The sequence below is a fragment of the Micromys minutus genome (genome assembly GCF_963924665.1).
Source record: "Micromys minutus genome assembly, chromosome: 13".
NCBI lineage: Eukaryota > Metazoa > Chordata > Mammalia > Rodentia > Muridae > Micromys > Micromys minutus.
Window position 1 is genome coordinate 14,455,042 of NC_137982.1, and position 12,490 is coordinate 14,467,531.

The 12,490-nt window shown below is 40.3% G+C and overlaps 1 protein-coding gene across 1 annotated transcript in view; it reads right to left on the reverse strand.

Annotated features, from left to right (window-relative positions):
• The window catches only part of SCAI (suppressor of cancer cell invasion), a gene marked incomplete at its 3' end in the record, with an annotated part of 100,305 nt that overhangs the window by 40,080 nt on the left and 47,735 nt on the right, over positions 1–12,490 (reverse strand). Inside the window, exon 3 of the mRNA XM_080927020.1 lies at positions 2,113–2,244. Coding sequence (XP_080783146.1) covers positions 2,113–2,244 — 132 coding nt within the window. The remainder of the gene's footprint in view (positions 1–2,112; positions 2,245–12,490) is intronic.

Here is a 12,490-nt window from a genome sequence, read left to right on the forward strand (position 1 = left end):
AAACACAGAAAGCACACACAAACACACAGGCCACACTATTTTAGGTAATATAAAAATTTAAAAAAATTTTTTAAAGGGAGCCTTAACTGCTATCCAAGCTAGTTTAGACTGGGCTCAAGAGATTATCCAACCTCTGCCTTCTGAGCAGCCATAGTATAGGCACTGTCCCAGTCTGTTTCCTATTACTGTGAGGAAACATCATAACCTAAAGCAACCTGGAGACGCAAGGGTTTATTTGGCTTACACTTTGCAATCACAGTCCATTATGATGGGAAGTCAGGGTAGGAACTCAACACTGAAACCTGGAGGCAGGAACTAAAGCAAAGGCCATGGAGTGCTGTTCACTGTCATGCTCCTCACGGCCTACAGCTACTTTCTTACACAGTTCTGGCTCAACTGCTCAGGATGGCCAGGCCCTGGTGGGCTGGGCTCTCCCACATTATTTATTAAACTAATGAAACACTCAACAGACTAGCCTACAGGCAATCTGATGGAGACCCTTTTCAATTGAAATTCCCTCTTCTCAGATGATACTAAATTGAGTCAAGTTGCCAAAAGAAATGAGCACAGTTGATATACCACCATTCCTATCTAAAAGTATTCATTTAACACATTTTTTAAAAAATAAAAACAAAACAAAACAAACATGTGGGGACTGAAGAGATGGCTCATTTGGTAAGAGAACACTTGCTGCTGTTGCAGAGAATTCAGGTTCAGTTCCTAGTACCCACATAGTGGTTGGTGTTCAACCTCCCAGTTCCAGAGGATCTGCCATTCTTTCCGATGGCATTGTACACAACATAGTATACTCACAAACATACAAACAAAACATTAATAGATTAAAAAACTGAAATCTTTTAGAAAAGGTCATGTGGGGCTAGAGAGATGGCAGTTAAAAGGCACTACTCTCAAAGAGGTCCTAGCACTCCACTGTAGCACTCCCACCAGATGGCTCATAACCGTAACTCTATCTCCTTGGGATCCATCCAACTGTCTGAAACTCTAGCTTATGACCATCCAGCTTCTTATAGACCCTGAGAACACACAGAGAATTTAAAAAATATTTTCTAATAATAAATCTTTTACAATTTCCTTTTTCTGTGACTTAATTACAACTAATGGACAATCGTTCATTGATATCTCTCCTATGTGAGCCTGTGTGTGCTCGCATGAGTGCATATTCGGCTAGGTCAGCCTTCGATACTGTTACTCAGGAGCTATCCACATTGCTTGTTACGACAGGATCTCATTAACCTCAACTTTCACCAAGTTGGTCAAACTGGATAACTATAAAGTCCCAGGGATCTCCCAATCTCCACCTCTTCAAGCAAGGGTAACAAGTGCGTACTACCACACTCAGGGTTCTACTCCTGGACTTTCAGCTTCTAAGGCAAGTGCTTTACAAACTAAACTATCTTCTTAGCCCATCTATTAAAATCTTTTACAAATTCCATGTTTAAAAGAGAATATCTAGGGGCTGGAGGGATGGCTGAGTGGTTGATGTTCTATTAGAGGACCCAAGATCAATTGCCAGCTTACAGGGCAGCTCACAACTTTTTGTCACTTTAGTTCCAGAGTAGAGATGCCCTCTTGTGGTGGCACCAGACATGCAAGTGGTGCATAGACAAACATGCAGACAATGGACCCATACATATTAAAATAATGATGATATGAAAAAGACAGTTTCTATGTATAGGTATGGAATAATAAACAACCATTAAATAATAAAACTATTCTGTCAAAGGAAAAGTCTACAATTACTTCTTTCTGTTTGTTCTTTGTCTTGTTTTTGAGGTAGGGTCTTACTTTAGCCCAGGGTGACCTGCCATGACTTAGAAGTGATTCTCATACTTTAGCTTCCCTAGTACTGAGATTACAGGTATGAGTTCACCCAAGAACAATTATTTCTAATCCATTTATCCATCTATTCATCCATCCATCCATCTATCCATCCATCCACGCACCGACACCCATCTCTATTTATACATATATACACACACATATGTATATGTATAAAATATTTGTTATATATGATTCTAAGTATAACTTTCAGAAGCCTACCAAAAATCATCCAGGGCAAATACAGAACTAGAGAAGAGTTTAACTACTAACCTTAAGCCATTAAACAGCTGCTTGGATTTATCCAAAAGATAACAGAAATCTGTAACTGTCTTTCTCTCTCCCTGTGGGATGTCATCTTCAGCACCTCCAGAGGACATGGTTTCTTTAAGAGTAAATTCAGTCCTGTAAAAAAAACAAACAAACAAACAAACAAAAAACCATATACTTATTTACTCAGTTGATGATTAGACGGTTGAAGCAGATCTTAGTTACTGGTATGTTTTCCCCAAGGCAAATACAGAATTCTTTGATTACTCAAATAATCAAAATGTGTAAGATGGTGTGATGGTTTGCATATGCTTGGGCACTATTAGAAGGTGTGGCCTTGTTGGAGGAAGTGTGTCACTCTGGGGGTGGGTTTGGAGACACTCGTCCTAGCTGCCTGAGGATGCTTAGTCTGTCTGTTCATGGCTTCCTTTGGATGAAGATGTGGAACTCTCAGCTCCTCCTGCACCATGACTGCCTGGATGCTGCCACGCTCTCTCCTTGATGATAACATTCTGAACCTTTGAACCTGTAAGCCAGCCCCAATTAAATATTGTCATTTATAAGAGTTGCCTTGGTCATGGTGTCTGTTCACAGCGATAAAACCCTAACTAAGACAGAAGCTGGTACCACGGATTGGGGTATTGCTGTGATAGGCCTGACCATGCTTTTGTTTGGAAGAATGTGAATTTGGGGACTTTGGATTTGAAAAGCTGTGGAAGGCTTTAAATGGGACTTAATGGACTATCCTAGTAAGAACATGGAAGACTTTGTTACTGAGAAAGATTTGAAATGTGCTGACTTGGATCAAGCAGTTTCAGTGGAGAATTTCAGTTGGTGGCCAAGAGACTGTTTTTGTAGTATTTTGGTGAAGAACATGGCTGCTTTTTGTCCTTGTCCAAAGAGTTTGCCTGAGTTTAAGATGAAGAGATTTAGATTCATTGCTCTGAAAAAGGAAGTCTCAAAACAGCCTGGTGTAAATTCCGTTGTGTGGTTACTAAAGTTCACCCTTATGAAGAACATTTTAATAAAAAGGAGCAAGTTGAGAAAGGAAAAATACAAAATATATGGTTCTGGTATTAAAGGGACAACAGGAAGTGAAATGGAGCTAAATCCTGTGTTCAAGAATTTTAAATTGAATTAAGGAAGTAAAGACATTGGGGCAAGACCCCACCCAGCTGAATTAGCTCCAGGTGACTTAGTCCCTTTAGACATCTAACCCCAGGAGTCAAAGACTAATATGGAAAGATAATGGAAAGAATTGATGGAAACATATCCAAAGCCATTTTAAACATCCCTTCATTTATTAACTATAATTTGAATTCCTATTCTATTGCAGGCATTTGGTCTGAGTAATAATCTAAATATTGACCTTTTTACCTATTTGCCTATTTTGATTCTATAAATTCATCCTAAAAAACAATCCTCATCTTCTCCATATTTTATTATTATAACAATTAAAACTTAAAAACAATCTAATGAGTCCAAATGGTAAGCCAAGGAAGTAGTTCACAGATGCAAATCCCTGCATTGGTCCTACGGCTGACTTGCATTTCCACTTAAGGTGAAGGTACAGACTGAGGCGACATCCCAGCAGGTATATCTGGGATATCACCTGCCAGAACAGCATGAGGACCTGAGCATGATCCCAGCACACACACACAAGGCTGGGTATGGTGGCATATATTTATAATCCCAGAGATGAGGAGTAAGAGACAGGCAGACCCCTAGGGATGACTGGCCAGTCAATATGGCTGAGTTAGCAAGCTCTAAGTTCCAGTGAGTAACCCTATTTAAAAAATCAAGGTGGACAACAACTGACAAACGTCACTCATCAACTCATCACACAATATGTTCTAGCACAAAATGAACACACACACACACACACACACACACACACACACATATGAGCATGTGTATACACCACACCCTAAAAAAGGTAAGGTAAAAAGACACACAAAAAATTCTCACACAGAGGCATATACTAAAACTATAGAGACAGAGAGCTATTGAAGTAAACTTAAGGAGTAGAGACATGGCTTCTCTTTCCTAGATACATCAGTCTACAGCCACTAGGTGCACGTTCAGGCCTGCATGCATGTGCAATGTAAAGAGGGGCAGTTTGTAGGGGATGTGGAGCAGAGCATGCACGAGGGAGAACAACTGTGAGGGAGGGGGAAAGCCTGAGCTCCTTGGAGAGCTGCAACTGGCTAATTAAAGCAATGAGACCTAGAAAGTACGCATGATGGTCTGGAAAATCTTATGCAAAGATGCTCAAAAAGTGTAAACACACCTAGAGGACAGCTATCCAGCCTGAAGAAAAAACATTATTGGAAAAATGGGATAATTTCAGCATCAAAACCAGGATAATAACAGATTCTAACACAAATGAAATATAAAACTGTTGCTGGTCCTGGAGGTGCATGCCATTGGTCCCAGCACTTGGGAAAGAGAGGCAAAGGTGGATCTCTGAATTTGAGGTCAACCTGGTCTACAGAGTGAATACCAGGACATCCAGGACTACATAGAGAAACCCTGTTTGGAAAAACCATAGAAGAGAAAGAAATGTGAAGCTGTGAAGCAACACTTAAGATTGTATGGAAGACTCATAGTGAGCTGGCTTCATCATAAAACACACATTAATTTCAAGGGGAAAGTAACCCCATAGTAGTGAAATCTGGAGAGAAATTTAATGATGAAATCTATGAAGCAGGACATAATAATAAAAACTGCTATATGAGAAAGGAGGGTGGATCTTTATGAGTTTGAGGATAGCTCAGTCTATAAAGTGAGTTCCAGAACAGGATTCTATAGTAAGAGCCTGTCTATAGTGACAGTTTTGATATTTTGATTAAAAAAAAAAACAAAGAAAACAACCCACAGATATAAGAATATGTTTTCATTGTAATCCCAGATGTAGAATATGAGGCTGCTTAAGACTGTCCATAGCAGCTGATTATGATTTGCCTCATGCTCTAGTAGAGGTATGATTATGTCAGCTGCAGATAGTTTTTGATATTGTGTGACATTTGGAATTCTGGGAACTTTTAAAAAAGTATAGAAATGCTAGGGTCTCAGGGGTGAGTTGGTTGAGGTATGTTAAGAAGTCATGCACAGGGGCTGGAGAGATGGCTCATTGGTTAAGAGCACCGACTGCTCTTCCAAAGGTCCTGAGTTCGATTCCCAGCAACTACATGGTGACTCACAACCATCTATAATGGGATTTGATGCCCTCTTCTGGTCTGTCTAAAAACAGCTACAGTATACTTGTATGAAATAAATAAACCTTTAAAAAAATAAAAAAAAAACTTTTATTGATTCTTTGTGAATTTCACATCATACATCCCAATCTCACTCCTCTCCCCATCCCTCTATATCTGCCTTCCACCCTTGCAACTTCCCCCTACTGAAATAAACCAAAAAATAAAATAACTTAAAAATATTAAAAAAAAAAAAAAACCCACAACCAACCAACCAACCAACCAACCAACCAACCAACCAACCAACCAGCCAGCCAACCAACCATAAAAGCCAACTTGCTGTGGAAACTGTGGTGTGTCACACAGTACCCTTTTGACCAAACAGCTTTACATGTAAATGCTCATTGCAATAAATCCTTGGTTTGGTTCCAGGCCTCTGGTTTTGCCACATTATCAGTACTGGATCCTCACCAGAGCTCATTTCAGATACCCTGTTGTTGCCCTGTGTCATGGAGATCCCATAGCTTTGGATCTGCAGTCTGGCCCTTTACACTCCAGCAGTTCTTAGATGAGGTAGATGTTAGAATGAACAACTCAGAGGCCTGAATCTGGGCTTGGGTGAAATCTGAACTAAATGTTCAGCCCACCAACTTTCCTGCATTGCCCAGGTGAGGACCAGGCAAAGTGTGGCTTGCTTTCCTGAGTGCTGCCGCGGCCAAGGAGTGGAGCTGGCTTTCCCACTCTCAAGCCCTAGGAGCCAGCTCATAGGACTGCCTCAGGGGAGAATGGGTTATTACTTTTTGAAATTAAAGTATAGTTACATCATTTCCCTTCTCCCCTTTCCTCCCTCCAGCCTGCCTAAAAAGAGAAAGGTGGGGCATGGCAGCATTTGTCTGGAGCTCAGCATTACGGGGTATGCAGAGACAGGGTGCTCACTTGAAAGTCAGTCTAGGTGAAACAGTAAAGTTCCAGATTCAGTGAAACCGGTCTCAAAAAGTAAGCTGGAGAAGGCTGGACAAATAGCTCAGTGACTTAAAGCACATACAGTTTTTGCAGAGGACCTGAATTAAGTTCCCAGTACCTATGTCAAGGTGACTCACAACCTCTTGAAACACCAGCTCCAGAGAGTTAATACCGCTGGTCTTTGATGGCTCACATGCACGTCTCCTGGTCAGCACAAGTACCTACACATAATTTAAAAATAAAGTAAGTGTTTTTGTTTTGAGACAGGATCTTTTTATGTAGCTCTCTGGGTGTCCTAAAACTTACTATGTAGAGCAGGCTGGCCTTGATCTCACAGAGATTCACCTGCCTCTGGTTCCCGAGTGCTGGGATTAAAGATGTGTGTCACTGAGATGCCAAATATTTTAAGTTCATACTCCATTTTAGAGAACCTGATCTAAGTTTGAATTCAGGTAAACTAACAGACTAGTGACTAGCATTAGTTTTCAAATTGCCCCCCAACAAAACCCGGGCCTAGCTTCAGTCTCTAGGCTAATCCCCAGCACGACCAGTGTCTCCAGGTTATTCTCCCAACAAACCTGTATCCCCAGGTTAAAAGCCCACCCCTTGCCTAACGACCACCAATGCAAAGAGGAGCAGAAATTAAGTTTATGATCTGACTCCCAGCACCAGCCAATTATGTTAAAGGCCACAGCCGCTTTCCAATTAGAAGCTTTCAAACTTATCCCAGATTGCTGCTTACTATAAAGTCTTTCCCTGATAGATATTTGGGGTTCCCCCATCACCAAAACCATCTTGTATGGGGAAATGTTCATCGAAGTGACTCAACCTCTGAATTCTGAGCTATGACCCTGACCGATTAGTTTTAGGATGTGAGTTCAATAAACCATACCTGACTGAATGAGATGAATGTTCATGTGGTTTTTCAGGTGACTGTTGGACCCCAATAAAATAGACATCACGAAGAAGGTGGAGAGGCCCAGCATGGTGCACATAATTTTAACCCCCGCATGTAGGAGGTAGAGAAAAACAGATCTGAGTTCCAGGCCAGTCATAGCTACATAATGAAGACCTTGTCTCAAGTTTAAAAAAAAAAAAAAAAAAAAAAAAAAAGCAATAAAGTAAAAAGGCAAGCAATCAAGAAAATGAAGATTTTGTTATATGTGTATTTGACAAAGAACATGTAAGTAAAATAAGTGAAAACCATGTAAAATTAGTTAAGAGTCTATAAAAGAATCAAAAAAAATTTTTTTTTCTCACAAAGATCTCTTAGGGAGTGATGTTAGCAACATTATGCTGTTCTTTTACATTTTAATTCAAGGACATGTGTGCATGTATGGATATATCTGAGTGTTATGCCATGTGTGTACAGTGCCTGGAACTAGAGTTATGGGTGGTTCTAAGTGCTAGACAGGGGTGCTAGGAACTAAATAGGAACTCTGGAAGAGGAAGTGCTCTTTATTGCCGAGTTATCTCTAGAGCCCAATAGTGTACCTCTTGAGCTGGCATTGTCTCTGTCAAAGTTTGTGAAGTTATAGAGTTACTATTTGTCTCCTTTCGTTGACTAGTGTTTTTGTTGTTGTCTTTTGAGAAACCAGTTCACTATGTATCTCTGGCTGGTCTCCAAATCCCTCTGTAGACCAGGCTGGCCTCTAATTGAGAGATCTGCCTGCTTCCTGGGTGCTGGAATTAAAGGTATGTGCCATCCCTCCACCCCCCAGCTTTCAGTCTTTAATTTCTTTAAATTATGTTTAAAAAGGTGGGCAGCAGTGACAAAGGCCTTGATCCCAGCACTCAGGAGGCAGAAGAAGGCGGATCTCTTAAGTTTGAGCCAACCTGGTCTACAGAGCAAGTTCTAGGACAGCCAGGGCTACACAGAGAAAACCTGTCTCAAAAAATAAATAACAACAACAACAACAAAAAAAAAACCCCAAAAAAACCCAAAAAACCTGATGTTAAGAAAATAGTTAAGAGAATGGATAAAGCAGGTTCCTTAGTTAGGATGGGAAGTACGTGGGTACCCATATCACATGGGTAGAAGGGAAAACAGAGAGCTCAAAAGACATTAACTGTTGTGGGCTAAAGTTTATCTCACAAAAAGATATGTTTAACTCCTAAACTCTGGTCCCTATGAATGTAAATGTAAAGAATACTAGAATACAGTGGGGTCTTCATCCAATGTGACTGCGGTCCTCATAAGAGACAGCCATATGAAGACATGGGGAAGACAGCCATGTGAACAGAGGCATAGACTGGAATTACGCAATTGCTCATCAGGGAATGCCAAGACACTAGCACCTGCCAGAATTTAGGGAGAGTCAGGACAGCTTCTCCTTCAGAGGTCTTTAAAGCAACCAGTTCTAGAACTATTTCATTTTGGAATTTGACTCAACTCTGAAAGCATAAATTTCTCTGGTTTTAACCTTCTCAGCCTGTCTTTTCTCATCTTCCCTCTAATTCCTATTTCCCTGACAAGTAATAATGTTCACTGATCTCTTTTGTTACAGCAAGCCTAACAGATACACAGAGTCCTCACATGACCTGTGATGAGGGAGAGCAAGCAGAACTGCAGCCAGCAGGACAACTGTTCCGAGCCTCAGCCCACTACACACAGGAAAACTGGCAGATTATTGACCTACACTGTTTACACTTTCTTTTCATAAGAAGTCTTTCAATAAAGCAACAAGAAAACTGCTACTCTTGGGACTGGAGAATGAGCTCAGTAGCTAGTGGTGAACATTATTTTTCCAAAAGACTTATGTTTGATTCCTAGCACCAATGCTAAGTGGCCCTCAATCACATGTAACTCCATCTCTAAGGAGATGGAAAGCCTTGCCAGGCATCTGCATTCATACGCACATGGCCCCACACAGAGACACATACACACATAGTAAAATAAATCTTCTAAAATTGGAAAGAAAAGTTGCTATTCTGGATTGAATCTGAGTAAGGGGCTGCTAACGTGGAAGTATGAAAAGAATCTGGAAAAATTGAGGTGTCTTGTAGAGCATGCCCAGAACACAGCAAGGTAGAGCAGCAGTGGATGGCTTGGACTGGACAGAAGCAGTGATGTGATGAAGCCAAAATAATCAGCTGCCACTTTCAGTCAATCACAAACAAGCAATTTCTTCCTGCCCTGCAACCTCAGAAGACTGAGGGAGAGACCAGGCAGGGAAGGAGGCTTGAAAGGCCACAGAACAGATATCATGACCATTGCTACACTGCAGTTAGCAACACTTCAAAACAAGGCTGTTCCCTCGATTAGACTCAAAAGGAAACAGCCTGACAAAAATATGTAACCATACACTCAATGAAATATAAACACGAAAAAGGGGACTATAATCATAATCATGTTTTACCAACTAAGAATGTGAATGGGTGATTCCCCTTGGTGAAGGCCATGTCCATGTTCTAGGTGTGTCTCCTTGAGCTCCTTTCTGTTTCCTAATCCTAGTGATTAAAATCACACCACATCTCTGAATCAGCTCTAATTCTGCTTTGAAAAAGAAATTTAATATTAGTTGTATTTCATGATACTATTAGACAATAATATGGATGAACAGATATACAATTTGTCCTGTAAACTATATTTTAAAATTGTTAGTTATGAAACTGTCTTTTGCTGTAACCACATTGTGACCATGAGAGAAAACCATAAGAATGACAGAAAGCTTGGATATGTCTGAGCTTCTTTCATGACTGTAGGAATTGCCAAAATTTCTCTTGATATGGGAATAAAGCAAAACCTTGTTTAAAACAGTTTTAATCTATTATGACAACTTAATAAAATCATTTTTATTTAAATAAAAAAGAAATGTCTTAGTTTACTTACAAAATAGAACACAAATTGAAAAATATACATACAAAATACCTCCACCAAGTTTAAGTATATTGTGTCTCTGGGAGCTGTGCTGATTCATTTGCCGTGTAGAGCATGAAAGGAACAGAAAGCTGTGCTCGGTGCAGATGGTGTTCTTATTATATGGACAAATGGAAGATCTCCAGAAGTAGCTTCTTAACATAGTGTGAAGTGTCTTCATGCACCAAAAAACCCCATAAAATTACCATGTATATGTATAAAGTATTTTCTAAAAGAAGTATATTTATGCTTATTCCCGAATGTTATTAAAGTTAAACTAAGCTAAGCATGGTGAGCACACACCCATAATCAGCGGGCTCACAGGAGAGAGGCAAAGAACAAGAGTTTAAGGCTAGCCTCAGCTACATAATGAGTTTGGAGTGGGCCTAGGTCACATGAGACCCTGTCTCACAAAACCCAAACCAAGGACTAGAGAGACACTAAGTTAAGAGAACATACTGTTTTTTATTCCAGAAGCCTCAAAGGCAATTCCCAGCACCCATGTCAGATGGATTACAAATGCCTTCAACTTCAGTTCTAGGGGATCCATCTTCAGGTCTCTGTAGGCACCATGACACAACACAACACATACACACGGGGGGGTGGGGGGAGAGAAGAGAGCACATACACTCACATAGGCAAGCTAATATAAGTGAAAACCAACTACCCAACCAAAAAACAGAGAGCCAAGACAACCACAGTAATAAAGAAAAGTGAAATTTAAAGAAAAATGTATGGGTCTGATATTTATTATGTTGAGGTAGCCCAAACTCAAACACCATGTTTTCTTTCACAGTTAGATCTTAACCTATCATTTTTTTGTGTAATCATATATATGCATTATATATAATATATAGTATACACACACAGTTATAAAACTGGAAAGGGGACTGTAAGAAGAGAAAAAAGCTTTGAAGGAAGGGGTAAAGGTAACAAAATACTTGTGACATTAAGGCAAAAGGAGGTGCTAAGGAGATTGCTCAGTGATTAAAGTACTTTTCTCTTTCAGAGAACCTGTTGGGATCAATTCCCAGCACCTACACGGCAAATTGAAACCATCTATATATAACTCCAGTTCCAGAGGATCCCCACATCCTCTCTGGTTTCTGCAGGCACTAGCATGCAAGTGATGCACAGACACACACAGGCAAAATACCTGCCCATATTTTAAAAAAATGTTTTTAAATTGGGACTCTAAAGGGCTGGAGAGATGGCTCAGTGGCAAAGAGCACTGACTCGCTTTTTCAGAGGTCCTGAGTTCAATTCCCGGCACCCACATGGTGGCTCACAACCATCTGTAATGGATCTGATGCCCTCTTCTGGTGTGTCTGAAGATCGCAACAGTATACTCACATACATACAATAAATCTTGAAAATTAAAAAAAAATTGTGTATGGGATTTATGCTTGCATGTATGACTGTGTACCACATGTATCACTGGTGCTTGTGGAGGTCAGGAGGCAACTGTTGCATACTATTTGATCACACTGTGAATCCCAACATTATGTTATGATCTGGATCACCCTTAGTACATGCCTTTAATTACAAACAATGAAGGTAAAGTTAGTTTGTAGAAGGAAACACCCATGATTGAAAGTGCTGTCGAACTGAGTAGCAGACACAGTGATGAATCAGAGAAGGATCTGAGAGAATAGGATATGTCCAGAAGAGAGGAAAGGGCAGCTACTTAAGAGAGCAGCGCAGAGAGAGAAAAACAGAAAGGAGAGGAGGCAGTTTTACTGGTAGTTTTAAAGAGACAGGTTGAAGACAGAACAAGCCAGAGAATGAGGAGCCTGAAGATTAGAAAAGATTGCTTAAGTTATTATGAGGCCAAGCAGAGCAATTCAGAGAAAATGAAAGAAGCCAGATTGAATCCGTAAGCTTGGAGAGGTGTTTCAACCAGAACAGGTGAGTTGAACCAGCCGTAGGTGTCAGAGGCTGAAAACATTCAGTCCTAGGTTAGTAGATGGAGGCAGTAAGCCTTGGAGACAAATGCCATGAGGAGAATAAGTTACTTTTACAGGCATCTATCTGATCTCCTGGGACGACAGACACAGCTGTGAGCCATCAGCTGGAAACCTGAGCCTGGGTCCACTGCAAGAGCAGCCACTGTTCTTTTTTTGTCTTAAGTTGTATTGATTCTTTATCAATTTTCTATTCATGCACCCCAGTCTCATTCATCTTCCTGTCCCTTCATATCTGCCCTTGCAACATCCTCCAAAGAAAACAAAAAACCAAAACAAAAAACCAAAAAAAAAAAAAAAAAAAAAAACAAAACAAAACAAACAAAAAAAACCGAACAAACAAAAATCTCGCTGTGGAAGCTGCGGTGTGTCACACATATATCCTTTCACCCAAACAG